This window comes from Plecotus auritus (assembly GCF_963455305.1).
Source record: "Plecotus auritus genome assembly, chromosome: 4".
In the NCBI taxonomy this organism is placed as follows: domain Eukaryota; kingdom Metazoa; phylum Chordata; class Mammalia; order Chiroptera; family Vespertilionidae; genus Plecotus; species Plecotus auritus.
In genome coordinates this window covers 126,104,078-126,118,751 of record NC_137775.1, presented here as the reverse complement: position 1 = coordinate 126,118,751, position 14,674 = coordinate 126,104,078, and the positions used below count along the sequence as shown (strand labels likewise).

The following is a 14,674-nucleotide window of genomic DNA, read 5'->3' as shown; positions in this document are numbered from 1 at the left end:
GTTCAGATCTCTGTTCTGACACGGTGTGGACTGTAGCCTCTATTCTCTCAGCTACACGACGAGGGCCTCTGGGAGGACCGGTAGCTCATCCATGAAGAGGGTACAGCACTGTGCCTGGAGCACAGGGCCTGCTCGTTCTGTGCCGGCTGTTACCATCCCACAGCTAACAACCATCTTGGTGGATCCACTGCGTGGGGAAGCCTTCAGACGTGGCTGCAGCGTGGGAGGAAAGCAGGCTGGCAAGGCCCTGAGGCACACTGAGCAGCCCCACCGCAGGCCCTCCCTCTAGGAAGAAGGGTGCTGTGGTGACTGGGAAGGATGACTGTCTCCAGGCCAGCTCAGCCGCCACCTGCCGAGGCACTTTGGGCAGGTTGGCTGCCGGCTCTGGGCCAAGGCCTCCTAGGAGGGTGTGTCAAATGACCTGTCCAGACGACCTGCTGCCAGGACTGCAGGCTCATCTGACGGCTCCCCTGGGCAGGAGGGACCCCTTTCCAAGCTCCTTCACCTGGAGGGGCAATGGAGGGCGTCATCCAAGGGCATGGATGCTGGGAGGAGGTATCTCGGAGGTGTTTTATTTTTTAAAATATATTTTATTGATTTTTTACAGAGAGGAAGGGAGAGGGAAAGAGAGTTAGAAACATCGATGAGAGAGACACATCGATCAGCTGCCTCCTGCACACCCCCCACTGGGGATGTGCCTGCAACCAAGGTACATGCCCTTGACCGGAATCGAACCCGGGACCCTTCAGTCAGCAGGCCGATGCTCTATCCACTGAGCCAAACCGGTTAGGGCTTGGGGGCGTTTTAGAGGCTGCCTACCATCTGGTGTCCTGGGGCCTAGGCTGCCCCCAAATCCTTCCAGAGTTCCAGGCTGTGCTCCTCACACGAGGCTGGGGACACCCTGAGCCAGAACCATCAGTTCCTGGAGGGGTGAGTCTTGCTCCCAGGGAATTGTACACTGTGTGTTGCCACATAAAGAGACTGAACACTGGCCCTTTCCCTGCTGTCCTTCCACAACCCTGCCCAGCACCTGTCCTCACACATATGGTCCTCCTGGGCCTCTCACCCAGTTGCACCCATATGGTTGCCCACAGACCCTGGAAAGAATAACCCCCAGGTCCAGCTCCCAGGATCCAGTGGTGGGTATAGGGGCTGGGGCAGCTCGCCTGCATTGTGTTTGAAGGTTGGGATGGGAAGGCTCAGCAGCTGCTGGGGATGGGAGACTGGCAGACAAGCTGCCCCTCCCCTTTCAGAGCCCAGATGCAAGAGGTGCAGCTGAGGCAGCTTTTGCACACCTACAGGGGGCCGGCTGCAGACCCAGATCTGGGGGAAGCCAGAGTGCTGCAGACCCAAGGTGGGAGAGCCCTGGCGTGCCTGCAGAGCCCACACCTGGTATGTTGACAGGAGGGGTCGGCATCCAGACAGCGGGGCCCCTGGGCTGGGGTGGCCAGACTACACTGGGGGGAGGCAGTCCACTCCTCACTCATTCCTCATCTCATAGCTCTTAGTTGGGTGTTGGGGCATCCAAGAACGATAAGTAGGTGTTATTTTATGTGCCGATTCCCCTTGATTTGTAGCAGCTGTCTCAGGTACTGTGTCCAGGTGGATTCTGAAACTAAATTGGAGCTCAGGGGAGAGAAGTGGGGAATGTCTGTCCATGGCTACTTGGGGAGGAGGGAATGGAACAGCCTGTCGGCCACCCTTATGCCAGACACTGGGGATATGCCAAGTACAAGAAAGTCTTGCCCCATCACTTGGTCCTTGTCTCTGAGGGGAGCAAAACCTAGTAAGAGAGTGTGACCATGAACAGGGGATTAGAATCCAGTGAGATAGATGCTGTGAGCCCTGGATCTGTTAATTTAAACAAAACAGACTCTCAAAGGATTTGTTAAATAATAAGCCCAGCAAAGCCATAAGTGTTTTAAATATGCTTTTATTGATTTTAGAGAGAGGGAGAGGGAGGAGAGGGAGAGAGAGACAGACGGTGGGGGGGGGGGAGAGAGAGAGAGAGAGAGAAATATTGATCGGCTGCCTCCTGCACGCCCCCTACTGTGGATCGAGCCCACAACCTGGGCCTGTGCCCTGACTGGGATTCGAACTAGTGACCTCTCGGTACATGGAACAATGATCAACCAGCTAAACTAAACCGGCCAGGGCAGCTTTTAATTGTCCTTTCATACATGTGAGAGAGGAAGAAAGTGCCAATGACTATTTTCTAATTGATAGAGAAATTTTTACAAGTATATTCCAGAGGAAGGGGGCTGGAGGTTATTTTCACATTTTATGCAATAATTTCTGAAGGCTTGGGAGTCTTATTGGACCCCTTTGCTCAGAAACTCTTCAAAAGACAGATTTATTTTCACAGATTGAGAACATTCTCTTTCGGTTACTGTTATGAGTATCCCCACATCCGTGTTGCATAAAGATGGGATGTTCTTGAGAAGGTTCTCACTGTAAGACCTTATGAAATCAAGTTCTTTTAACTAGTTTTAAGGATGCTGAGCGACTTGCCTCCCTCCACAGCTGCAAGGGAATAGCGACGTCTCATCTCCCTTTTTAGATTCCTTTTGTTAATTATGAAGACTTGCAGTTTTGTGGCTCGGCTCTGGCCTAAGATTTCAATTCTTAAATTTTGTTTGATTTTGCTGTCAGAAACCAAGAAAGAGCTAAAAAGGGTACATGCAGTGTTTTGTGTTTTTTATGGGCCTGGATGGGCCCGTCAGGACAAAGTAGGGGTGTCCTAACGAGGCCCTTCCTGCTCCAAGGCACCCCGTGGTGGCAGAAGAGGGTGTGCAGCTTCCAGTGAGATGGTCTGGCTTGGAGGGGAAGATGAGGAAGATGGGTCAGCTGTAGGCGGGCACACCTGACAAGCAGGCACGTATTAGGCTGTGTAAATACAGGTGGAACAACGAACTATGACAGCTCTGAAGGTCAAACACCAGCTCTCTGGGCACCCGCTCCCTTTGTCTGCCGGGGATTCCCTAGGCTTCTTGGTTCCAGTTCAGGTGGGATGTGTGTGAAGGGCTGGGACATGTGCAGAGGGCTCCTTACATCAATCTTTCTCTCTCATGTTGCTTACAAGAGCTGGACCCCACCACAGCAGTAGCTTTGGGGAACCAGGAAACTCAGGATTCAAGGTGAAGGGGTCAAAGGGTCCTGGGCAAGGGCCCTCTCAGACTGGGGACAGCAGGGGTGGGTTCTGCCTTGGAAGAGGCTGCTGGGGTGAGGCGGGCCCACTTCCTATAGCTGAAGTACCTTTTACACTACATAACCTGGGGTTAGCAAATGCAGGGATCAGGCAAGGGCCACTGTGGAAGGGAGGCCACCAGAGCAGCCACTGGGGTCTCCAGGCCCCCCCTGGGGGGAGTGGCCCTGGCACAGGGATTCCCTCACAGCCTAGGACAAAGTGCTCTCCCTTCCCAGAATCTTGTCCAGAAGAAAGAGAGGGGCCAAGCAGAGCCCACGACCCAGGCCCCCTTCCACCATCATCTGGAAGCCTGTGGGGGAGAAAGATGGCTCAGGAAGCCTCCAGGCCCCCAGGCCTGCCCTTCCAGTGCCTGCCACAATCCCAGGATCCCCCGAGGGGCTGGGCTGGGCTGGGGCTTGGACCAGGACAGAGCAGAACTTCAGAAACTGCTGGGGATTGAGATTCCTCAGAGTCGGAGAGAGGGGGACCTTCAGGATCAGGGAAGGGAAGCTCCCCACGAGGAGCACAAGGAAGTTCCTCAGAGTCAGAGAGAGAAGGCAAACCGGGGTCAGAGTGGGGAGGCCACTCAGGCTCTGAAACAAGAGATCTCTGTGGGTCTGGGGTGGGAGCCCCCTCAGGGTGAGAACGAAGATGCTCTTCAAGATCAAAAAGGAAACAGGCCAAAGTGCCTGGGAAAGGAGGTCCCTCAGCATCGGGTCCCATCAGTCTTCTGGAGGCGGAGGCCGGATCTCACCAGCCTGGGAGGTGGCTTAGGGCGAGGCGCCCGCACAGCCCCAGGAGGAAGAATTCCAAGGAATTCCGAGGGATGTCTGCAGGTCTCTGGTAGGACAGATGCCGCAGCCTGGGGGAAGGGAGAGCCCAGGCCCCGGGGGAAGGAGCACCAAGCTGACGCAGGACAAGACCAACGGCCAGATACTGGTGTCCGCTGTGGCCGTGGGAGAGCGTGGCCGTAGGAGAGCCGAGGGCCAGCCGGGAGGGGGCGCTGGCTCCCCTTCGGCCCCTGGCCTGGCCGCAGCGCCCGGGCCCAGGAGCCTGGAGCTCTGCGGGCTCTGAGCAGCGGGAGCGCCCCACAGCCCTCCCAGGGTACCCAGGGCTGGTGCGCCATCGGCATGAGCTGCAGGATCCGGCAGGGGGGGGGTCCCTGCCCAGCAGAACAACCAGTGGGCAAGGCGAGGTGCCCGGGCAACCTCGAGGGGCGGAGAAGCGCTGCTGCGGCCTCGAAGGCCACGTGGCCCAGACCCCAGGGCAGGAAAAAGTCTTGGGCGGGCGTGAGCGCGGTGCAGCAGGAGACGGCCCTGCAGCGGCTGCTGGCGCTGCACAGAGCGGCCAGGCACCAGCTGCAGCAGGACCGTGAGCAGCAGCGGCTCTGGGTACATCCTGCGCGGGAGGGCGCTGGACATAGAAGGCGGCCACCGTCGCTGACGGCTCTCCCCGCCAGGTCCTGGAACGCCTCCGCATCGCCAGGAACCGCCACTGCCGGGTGCACCCCCCTTCCCCCGCTCGGGGTTCCCACCCAGTCCAGCTCAGCTCCCACCACAGGCAAGACCCTGGGGAGAAGAAAGGGATAGGGGGGTGGGGGCCCACCTGGCTCCCTTCGACATGCACTGGAGCTGACACCCACACAGCTAGGGGATGGTGATGGGGGCGGGGTATGTCCTGGTCCCGCGCCCTGCTGGCTCCATTGAGCCGTGGGCTGGGATGCAAGGCTGCTCAGCGCTTGGCACTACACAGGAGGACAAGGCGGGGCAGCGGCGTGCCCTGCGGGAGCAGCTGGAACAGGTGCACCAGAAGAGGACCAGGCGCCTGCGGGCCCTCGGAGCCAGGTGAGGGGGCGGGGGGCAGGGGAGAGGCTTGTGGGGTGGGGTGGTGGCGATCCCCTTTCCCTGGCATCTGGGATAACAGGCCACTCTCTCCCCAGGAACACCCAGAACTTCCAGCAGCTACCCTGCCCCCCTGGCGCCGAGGAGCCTGCGCCCGGAGAGTAGCGCTCAGCCCCTCTAACCACTGCTGAATCTTCAAAAGGACGGTGAAAGAGGTGGAGGTTAAGGAAAAACAAGAGGGCAACCTGCAGATCAGAGGTAGTTCAAAAAGGCCCAGAATGCAGCCACAGAGCCTGGGAGAGCCAGACACACACACCACCAGGTGGCGCATGATTTCTTCTTCCAGCCCCTAAGCACACTGCCTGGCGCAGGTCAGAGGACCAGGTCCCGGGGGTCAAGCGGTGCGAAGGCCCCGTTCTTGCGGAAGAACGAGTCAATGCGGCACGTCTTGGTGGAGGCCAGTTCTTGCTTCACTGTGGGGCCTGGGAAAAGATATCAGAGGCCAGGAATGGGTTCCTGCAAAGGAACTCGCAGAACATGGCAGCTCTGCCTACCCAGCCTTAGGAATCTGACCTTATTGTATCCACTTTGTAAGTGTGAATAAATAAAAAGTGCTTCTGCCCTAGCCGGTTTGGCTCAGTGGATAAAGTGTCGGCCTGTGGACTGAAGGATCCCAGGTTCGATTCTAGTCAAGGGCACATGCCCGGGTTGTGTGCTCAATCCCTGTGGGAGGTGTGCAGGAGGCAGCCAATCAATGATTCTCTCTCATCATTGATGTTTCTCACTCTCTCCCTCTCCCTTCCTCTCGGAAATAAATAAAAATATATTAAAAATAAATAAATAGTGCTTCTGAAGAGTGGGGGCTATGGGGAAATGGAGTGGGCTGGTGCCCGGAGCAGCAGTGATGGCAGATGCCATTCCGCTGTATACTATCACTGCCCCCAGCCTCAGGATCCTCCAGGAAAAGGATGGCAGGACCCTGCCCTGCTCACAGGGACAAAGCTAGACTTTTCTAGGACAGCTGGGGCTTTTTTCTACTTCCTGCTTTAGTTGGAAACTGCTCCCTTTATTTCCCTTTTAGGGCCCTGGGGAAAGAGGGGAGACTTCATAGGCAAACTTTAAACGGTGTGTATCCCCAACCAACTGTCCCCTGTTCTGCACAGGCACTAGAGCAGCTGGAGACACATAACTGAGTTCATTTGAAACTCACGACCGCAGAGAGCAAAGGGACACAGCATCACCCAACAATCCTGCACCACCCCCTGGCATGTTCCTTTACCACACCTTAACTCTTCATCTCAAACTACCTCACTACCTCTGCTCCTCTCCCCCACTGATGACCCTGACTCAGCCTCCAAGAAAAAGTGGACTCAGTGCAGAAGGACACCAACACCATCTCCCTCCCCCTCTGTGCCCCCTGCCTCTCCTCCTGTCAGACCCCGGAATCTGGAGTTCCCTGGGCGAGCTCACCCAATCTCAGGGTTTTAAAGAGCAACTATTTTCTGATGACCCCAAATTCTCATCTTCAGCTCTCACCTCGCTCCAGAGGACAGCTCCCACACACAGCCTCACTGACCTCAGCACATGTCCAGTGCTGACCTGTCTTCACACACACTCCAGTCCTGCTCCTCTCCTAGTCTTCCCTGTCACAGCGGCTTCAGCCAAACACCTGGGTGTCATCAGTGCATTCTTCTCTCTCATTTAGTCCATCAGGAAATTTCATGTATTCTTCCTCCAAAACTGAATATATTTCAGTTCTGCTAATTGCCCTGGCCCAAGCTATCATCATCTCTTGCCAGGCAAGCTCAAAGTAGCTGCCTAACTCTGCCAATCTACGCTTTCCCCTGGAAAAGCCATTACATACAGTTAAGAGTGATTTTTAAATAAATCAGTGCACTTACCTGCTTAAAACCCTCCACTGACTTCCCCTCACACTTGGAATAAATTCCAAACTCCTCCTCTTTGTCATTTAGGTGCCCAGTCAGGCATTTTCTCACAATCCCATCTAAAGCAGCACACACCCCATCCCTTTCTAATCCCACCCAGGACCATCTCCTGCTCATTTTCTTGCTCTTACGGATGCCCCAGAAAGGAGTGGCCATGTGCCTAGTGCCCAGCACACTGCCTGGCTCTGGACAGGTGCCTGTGTTTGTGAGGTAATTTCCAGAAGGTTGGGGCTCACCCAGCTGCCAGCCATATGTGAAGTTGGTGGTGATGGGGAAGAGGTAGCGCTTCTCTGGCACGTCCAGTTTTCGGGTGTTGAGATAGCAGTAGCGCCCCTGGGAGTCGTGGGAGATACCTTCATACAGCAGGGCCCGAGTGGCAGGCAGTACTGGGTACATTTCTGATTGCTTAGGAGCCTCCACGGCAGGGCTGGGGACCCTGGAAGGGACTGCTTTGGGGACAGGTGGGGGTGAGAGTGGGGTTTTGGGGTATAGGGTGGGCAGTTTGAGAGGTAGACGGGTTGCAGCCATAGCCTTCTGCTTGGCCTTCACCATCGACCCATACTTGAGGTGCCATTCACATCGCAACTTCTGCTCCCTCAGATGTTCCTCCTTCCAGAAGTTCTGCCGCACAGAATCTATGTTGAGTTCCCGCGACATGGTGGCAAGAGGAGAGGTACCAGGGTGAATGCAGCTGAGGGGAGAGCACAGCAAACAGAGTCCTTTTGACAGCAGGTGGCTGCCAGGGACAGTCACCAGGCAACCAAGCCTCACCTCACACAGGGCCAGGGTTCTACTTGCCATGCCCTCAGCAGACCTCACATGCCTTGCTCCCTGGGGCAGCCTTGGGCCAGGCCCACTGGCTAAGAGCCTTGATCCCCAAACCCTTTGCAGGACCCAGACCCGGGCTAGCATCACAGGCTTCCAGGTTTCCTGTGCTTTCTGCTTCCATCCCTTGGGTCAAGTCCCTCCAGCCAATACAGACTAAAGTTGGGGAGCCAGGGGTCTGGGCTCGTCTCCTCCCATCCTCCCTGCCAGAGCTGGTCATCTTTGATTCAGAGGACCGGTCCTTGAGTTATGGCCGACTGGCACTATCTTCCTCATCCAACTTCTCTCTGCCTTGATCTCTGGCAGAACCTTTTCCACCCCTGCCCATCTAATCCCTCCAACAGCATCATCCCACGTGTATCCTTTCTGGCATCCAGACATGGTTTGGAGAGAAGAACATTTTAATTTAACATCAACAATGACACTCTGTAACAGCACAGGGGAGAGGTAATGGAGAGAGAAGACAATCAGGTTTTCTGTTCCCTAACCAGCCTTAATTTTACTGACAGAGCCCCAACAACGTGGAAGCACCTCATCTAGCCTCTCAATGGAGTAGGAAGGGGCAGGGTAATTGGAAATTAGAGGCTCAAAACTTAGAGGGGCTGATGGCAAGCCTGGGAGAGGTAGCAGGGGAGTGGGGAGTCCCTTAGCGCAGGTCTTCAGCCGTGAACATGCCCCTGGCCCTGCGTAGGATGGAGTCCTTGGCGGCATCATAGGGGTGCTCCTTGGATGGAATCTCAAGAACAGCCGGAATGGAGCGCTGGTGGGCGTCAAGTGCATGCCGCACCATCTCTGCGATGTACTGGTTGATGAGGATGATGCCGATGTCATCCCGGTTTAGAAACTGCCTGTTGGGAGAGATGAGAAGGGAGTCCAGGGCAGCCCACTCTGAGTTGGTGGGCTAGGCTGCAAGGGGGCATGGGTTTCTTCTAGAGAGCACATAAGACAAGGGTAAAGGTTGCTACATTAAACTCTCCATCCTCTCCAGAATCAATTTCATTCAGAAACTGAGAGTCAAGGTGGTCCGGGCTGGCTTCTACCTCCCTTGCTTAGAAGGCTCCCAAGTGCACTGGCCATGCAGATTCGGTGCAGTGTATTCCATATGCTGCCTTTGTGTAAGACAGTTCAGCCGGAATAATAGACATGTCTGTCCCTTTGTGCTTGCATAAAGAAAAAGTGGAAAGAAGCTCAGTAGGTATGCACAGGGGTGGAGGAAAGAGGTAATGAGGTAGAAAAGGACAGGGATGAGAATGAGATTTCTTAATGTGTATACCTTTTAAGTATCAATTTGCAAACCTCACGGACAATTAACTTTTCAAAGGAAAAACAAATTAAACTTTTAAAAAGGGGGTTGATAAGACCACTCAAGGTCTCAAGGTCTATGCTGATGAGGGCAGGGATGGATCATTGGGGAAATTTGGCATGAGCCAAGAACACAACATAGTAAGAGGAAAATGAGTAATGAAGGAATCACACTTTCCACACAGAGGGAACCTGACCCTGGGACCTTCCTTTCTTATGATCACCCACCTATTCATTCATTTATTCCTCCATTAAAGCTATTTACTTGTATTATAAAGTTGTACACCTGAAATTTCTATGATGTTATTAATCAATGTTACCCCAATAAATTTAACATTGATAATTAAAAAAAACTACATCAAGTGGTGTGGCTCAGTGGATTGAGTGTTGTTCCATGCACCAAGAGGTCACACATGTTCCCAGTTGGGCACATGCCTGGATTGCAGGCTTGATCTCCAGTAGGGATGTGCAGGAGGCAGCCAATGGATGTTTCTCTTTCATGGATGTTTCTCTCTCTCCAACTCTCTTCCTGTCTCTCTAAAAGCAATAAAAATATTTTTTAAAAAAATAAAATAGCTTGGCCAGTGTGACTCAGTGGTTGAGAGCGTCACTGTTTGATTCCCAGTCTGGGCTCATGCAGGCTTGATCCTCAGTGGGGGCGGGTGCAGGAGGCAGCTGATCGATGATTCTCTCTCATCATTGATGTTTCTATGTCTCTCTCCCTCTCCCTCTCTGATATCAATAAATATAAGTGTGTGTGTGTGTGTGTGTGTGTGTGTGTGTATACATATATATATATATATATATATATATATATATATATATATATATATATATATAAAATAAAGAAAATTTTAAAACTACTGGCTAAGCACCTCCTCTGTGCCAGACCCTAGGATAAGTTAGACTTGATCTCTGAGGTCCCTTTTGGTTGAAAAAATGGCAAGTTCTTGAGGTACATTTGTCCTCCCAGGACAACTTAGGTCACTTTACCAGGTGAGAGATCAGCCTCCCAGGTCGGGGCCTGTCATACCCCAGGCAACAGGAACTAGTCTCAACTGGCAACTCAGGACTGGGCTGTTTAGGGCAAAACAGTGAGAGTGCTTTGCTCCTGGGACTTGGGAACCAAGACAGGGGCCAGAGAAGGGGTGAAGGAAAGAACAGGGGACTTCTCAGTTCTAGTTCCCAGGACACTGCCTGAATTTAGGGGCATACCTGCAGAGGGGAGGTCACAGTACTTGATATTCTGCCCACTGCGCTCAAGACAATGGGAAATTCCAAGACAGACTGGGGAGGACTGCACAACCAGACTGTGGACCTGGCTTAAGAGGCAGAAAGGTTTGGGCTGGGTTAAAATCTCTACTCTGTCTCTTCCAAATCATGTATGTGACTTTCGCATGCCTTGTCATCTCTGAGCCTCCGTTTTCTCGCCCATAAGTGGGAGGGAATAATACCCTTGACCTTGCAGGGAGATGAAAATACAAGAAAGTCCGAGCCCAAGGCTGCCTAGGTGTTCACCGAGAGTATGGTTCCTTTAGGGGTCAGCTCGCCAAAGAGCCGAGTGCTTGCAATGCCCAGAGCCTGCTCTTCGGGTGAACCCGCAAAGCCTGCAGCGGGGCTGGGCCCGGCGCATCCGGGCCTGGCGCCCGGGAAGCACCACCTTGGCGGGGTAGGTGGGACCGAGGGGCGGCGTCCGTCACGAGCTCTGTTCCCCTCCTTTCATGACACACGGACATGTGAGGTGGCAACTCGTGAACCCGACATAGGCACCCCCCCCCCCCTCCCAAGGGAATTTGGGGAGCGGAGGCCTCCACTCCGGAAGGGTCGGCGGACCGATCTCTCTGACCCTCGAGGCCTAAACTTGGGCCAGGGTCTGGCAGCCCCGCGCCGCCGGGTCCCCGGCCGCCCCTGCCCTCTCCCCGGGCAGCAGAGGTTCCCTTTCAGGCCTCGCTGGCTACCGTACCGGAAAGTGTCTTCGATCTCATTGACGGTGGTATCCTTCTCCACCACCAGGAAATTAGGGTGGCGGTTCTTGTTCAGCTCCCCTATGCCGCCCAGCAGGAAGCCAGTCACCGTGTCCTCATCTCCGATCACCGCAATTAGCTTCCCCCTCCCAGCCATCCTAGCAGACAGACAGTTCAGCCGCGAAAGCCTGAAGTCCCCAATCCCCCGCCTCCACAGCGCGCCGCCCTCTCGGTCGCACCCTGTAGGCATGCGCAGTTCCACTACCCCGCCTCCCGGGACATGCGCATCTACAGCAAAACGGCCTTAAGTCTTACGGCTGCGCCACAGAGAGGGGCTCGAATCCCGAGACTACGATTCCCAGAAGTCCGCGCGGCATCAGGGATTGGCAAAGGACGTTCGATTGTTCGTTCGACAAAAGTGTGGAGCCTATTGCTTTTAAGACTCCAAGAGATCTCCAAAGAAGCAGTTCCTGTTCTCGAAGACAAGGTCTGGGTCTCCATCGTGTATATAGGGCACATAGTTAACAATGAGTACAGATTGTTTAATTAATAAAAAGGTGAACAAGTTAATGATGTTACTGTCTAGTGAAGTGCAGTCTAGTGAACAGGCAATTGCAAAGCAGTGTGTTAATTGCTAAAATGTGAGAAGTAGCCCTGACCGGTGTGGCTCAGTGGATAGAGCGTCGGCCTGCGGACTGGGGGGGTCCCAGGTTCTATTTCGGCCAAGGGCACATGCCAGGGTTGTGGGCTCCATCCCCAGTGTGGGGCGTGCAGGAGGCAGCTGATCCATGATTCTCTCTCATCATTGATGTTTCTATCTCTCTATCCCTCTCCCTTCCTCTCTGAAATCAACAAAGAAATATATATATATAAAAAGAGGAGAGTGGCCATGTTTAAAAAATAATAATAAAATGTGAGAAGTACCTGGAAATATCAGAGGTAACTAACCCATGGGGGGGGGGCGCTCAAAAGATTGCCATTAGGATGAAGGGGGTAGAAATTATTACAAGAAGGTGTTCTAGGAAAGAGGAACAGCTTGTGCAAAGGCTTAGTGCTTCCAATAAAAGATAAAAAATCTGGACAAGCCCTAGCCGGATTGGCTCAGTGTATAGAGCTTCGGCCTGCAGACTCAAGGGTCTCGGGTTCAATTTTGGTCAAGGGCACATGCCCAGGTTGCGGGCTCGGTCCCTAGTATGGGGCGTACAGTAGGCAGCCAATCAATGATACCCTCTCATCATTGATGTTTCTATCTCTCTCTTCCTCTCCCTTCCTCTCTGAAATCAATAAAAATATATTTAATAAAAAAAAAAAAAGAAAAGAATCTGGACAAAGTTATCCTGAAACCTCAGAAGGATTTCAAGCAAGAAAATGATATTACCAGATTTATGTTTTAGAGATAGCCTTGTGACAGTGCTGTGTGGAGACAAGATTGAAGGAGCAGACACCATTGTGGTAAGAGCTGATGGTGGACAGAACTCAGGTAGTGATCATAGGGAATGAGGAGAAGCAGATGGATTTGAGATATTTCAAGTTAGAATGGACAAAACTGGGTTTTGGATTGGATGTGTTTGGGGAGTGAGAAAACCAGGGGATTTCCAGGCTTCTGGCCTGTGCAGCTAGGTGGATAGGAATAATATTCCCAAGTGAACTTCGTGAGATGAACATGCTGGAGAGGTCCTCTCTTTCCTCCTCCTTTTTTTTTTTTTTTTTTTTTTTTAGTAATTCTCACCTGGGGATATGTTTTTTTTATTGATTTTTAGAGAGAAGAAGGGGGACAGAGAGAGAAGCATTGATGTGAGAGAAAAACTTCAATTGGTTGCCTTCTAAATGCACCCTAACCAGAAATCGAACCCACAACTTTTTGGTGTACGGGACGATGCTCCAATCAACTGAGCCACCCAGCCAGGTCTTTCTTCCACTCTTTTAACAAACAGGCACCATAGTGTCTGGCATGGAACCTGGCATGGTGTTTGGAAGTTTAGAGCACTTAACACCCAGATGGTCTGCTCTACTGGTTATTTGTGTAAGAGGCTCGGGATTTGGGCACACCTTGTTTGAATCTCTGCCCTGCTATCTGGAGGTATGATTTTTGGGTTCATAACCACCATTCTCAGGGTCTTGGTTTCTTCAGATAACAGTATGCCCACCTCATAGGCTGTTAGGATTGAGATGGAGCCCATAAGTGCTCAGCACCCAGGGCCATACTGTGGCTCAGAGAAAGCAGCTGGGCTGGATGTCTCAAACCCATCAGTACACAAGAGGAGGACAGCAACTCATGCAGGAAAACTCTCACATCTGGGGGTGAGGCAGAGAGAGAGCAAAGCATGAGAAGTGGTGTGTGTGGAAACATCTGACTCAGTGCCTGGCACAGAACTGGCCCTTAATGGCCAGGAGTGTGTGGATCCTTAAGAGAACAGATCCCACCTCAGTGGATCTATCAGATAAAGTATGGAGCTGGGCTGGTCACATTCATCTCACACTCCTTCATTCAACTGGCATTTATCAAATGTGGCCACAAAGAGGCTGAGGACACAAGATTGATAAAATATGATTTGTGTCTTCAAGGACCTCCCTCAAGATTGAGAGGAGAGGGGGAATTGTCCAAGGCAGGGGGGCAGACACATAGAAAGAGGTCAGAATGAATGAGGGAGGGTGAAGGAAAAGAAAAAACTTAAAGAGGAGCAAGAAGGCAGGCTACAGAGTGGCAAGGTGAGGAGGGGGTTTTGGAGTTGACCCACCAGCATGTGCTGAACTGTCCAGGAATGGGTCTAAGAATTGGGGAATCTATTGAGTGAAATGCTTCTTTGCCCCCTGGCTACTCAGTTGCTTGTTCATTTATTCATTCATCACATCTGTCTGTGTCAGATCTGCCAGGGTCAGGGAGCTCAGTGTGGTGGGGAAGGTGGATACGTGGTCACAGATCAGATAGTAATGCAGCTAGAGACATGTCCCAGGGAGTATGGGAGCTGGGAGCTGGTCCAGAAAAGCTCCCTGTTGGATAGAAAAATGAGGAGGGTGGAGAGGCAAGGATGTTTCCTGGCAGAGGCCCAAACTACAGCATGGGGTCTGGGGAACCAGAGGCTGTGAAGAGGGGTTGAAGCTGGAGGGTGCAGTGGGGAATGAGCACAATGCCTGACTCAGGGGGCTTCTGGAAAGAATGGGTAGGGAAGCTGGACCTGAACCTGGAGGCCTTGTTAGGAAGAATAGACATTAGCTTGGAGCAGGAGGGAGTCACAGAAGGGCCCTGAATTGGAGAGGGGCATAATCCTTTTAATGTGACCCCCTCTGGCTGCAATGTGGAGAGCCGGTTGGAGGCAGCTGGTAGGGGCCCGGGAGGCTGATGCATCAAGGAGACTACCAGTGAGAGGCTGGTGGGTCAAGGAGGTCAGTGAGAGGCTGGTGGGTCAGGGAGGTCAGTGAGAGGCTGTGGGCCAGGGAGAGGCTGGTGGGTCAGGGAGGCCAGAGAGAGGCTGGTGGGTCAGGGAGGCCAATGAAAGGCTGGTGGGTCAGGGGAGCTAAGTTAAGAGGCTGGTTCAGCGGGGAGGACCTGGCTGGAGTAAAGGTTCTAGGGTAGGCTTTACTTATGGTTCTGCCTGCCTGCTGGATGAG

General features: G+C 53.1%; 2 protein-coding genes and 1 long non-coding RNA gene across 5 annotated transcripts; 1 reads left to right on the top strand and 2 right to left on the bottom strand.

Moving 5' to 3' along the window:
- Positions 1-229: 229 nt before the first annotated feature.
- Positions 230-5,837, top strand: LOC308247177. Of its 3 annotated transcripts, XR_013960467.1 has the most exons (5): positions 230-1,392; positions 3,083-3,137; positions 4,647-4,747; positions 4,940-5,031; positions 5,127-5,829. It is a non-coding gene; the product is annotated as an uncharacterized lncRNA (long non-coding RNA). The 3 variants fall into 3 exon arrangements; XR_013960465.1 differs by having other exon boundaries at positions 3,083-4,747; positions 5,127-5,837; XR_013960466.1 differs by lacking the exon at positions 230-1,392 and having other exon boundaries at positions 2,010-4,747; positions 5,127-5,837.
- SPMIP1 (sperm microtubule inner protein 1) lies at positions 5,401-8,045 on the bottom strand (the record flags this gene model as incomplete). The annotated part of the gene is made up of 2 exons (XM_080665885.1): positions 7,211-8,045; positions 5,401-5,510 (listed from the first exon to the last, which is right to left on the bottom strand). Exons 1-2 carry the CDS (start codon positions 7,884-7,886, stop codon positions 5,401-5,403), a joined length of 786 nt encoding a protein of 261 aa, XP_080522011.1. The 5' UTR covers positions 7,887-8,045.
- A 137-nt stretch (positions 8,046-8,182) lies between these two features.
- ATP6V1F (ATPase H+ transporting V1 subunit F) lies at positions 8,183-11,324 on the bottom strand. The gene is made up of 2 exons (XM_080665886.1): positions 11,065-11,324; positions 8,183-8,647 (listed from the first exon to the last, which is right to left on the bottom strand). Exons 1-2 carry the CDS (start codon positions 11,313-11,315, stop codon positions 8,446-8,448), a joined length of 453 nt encoding a protein of 150 aa, XP_080522012.1. The 5' UTR covers positions 11,316-11,324; the 3' UTR covers positions 8,183-8,445.
- Between the last annotated feature and the right edge of the window lie 3,350 nt (positions 11,325-14,674).

Bases quoted from the DNA above. Each gene is read 5' to 3' on its own strand.
- ATP6V1F (XM_080665886.1), bottom strand. From the start codon at position 11,315: ATGCCTACAGGGTGCGACCGAGAGGGCGGCGCGCTGTGGAGGCGGGGG. The intron at 8,648-11,064 runs GTACGGTAGCCA...CTCTCCCAACAG, and splicing joins GAGATCGAAGACACTTTCCG to GCAGTTTCTAAACCGGGATG.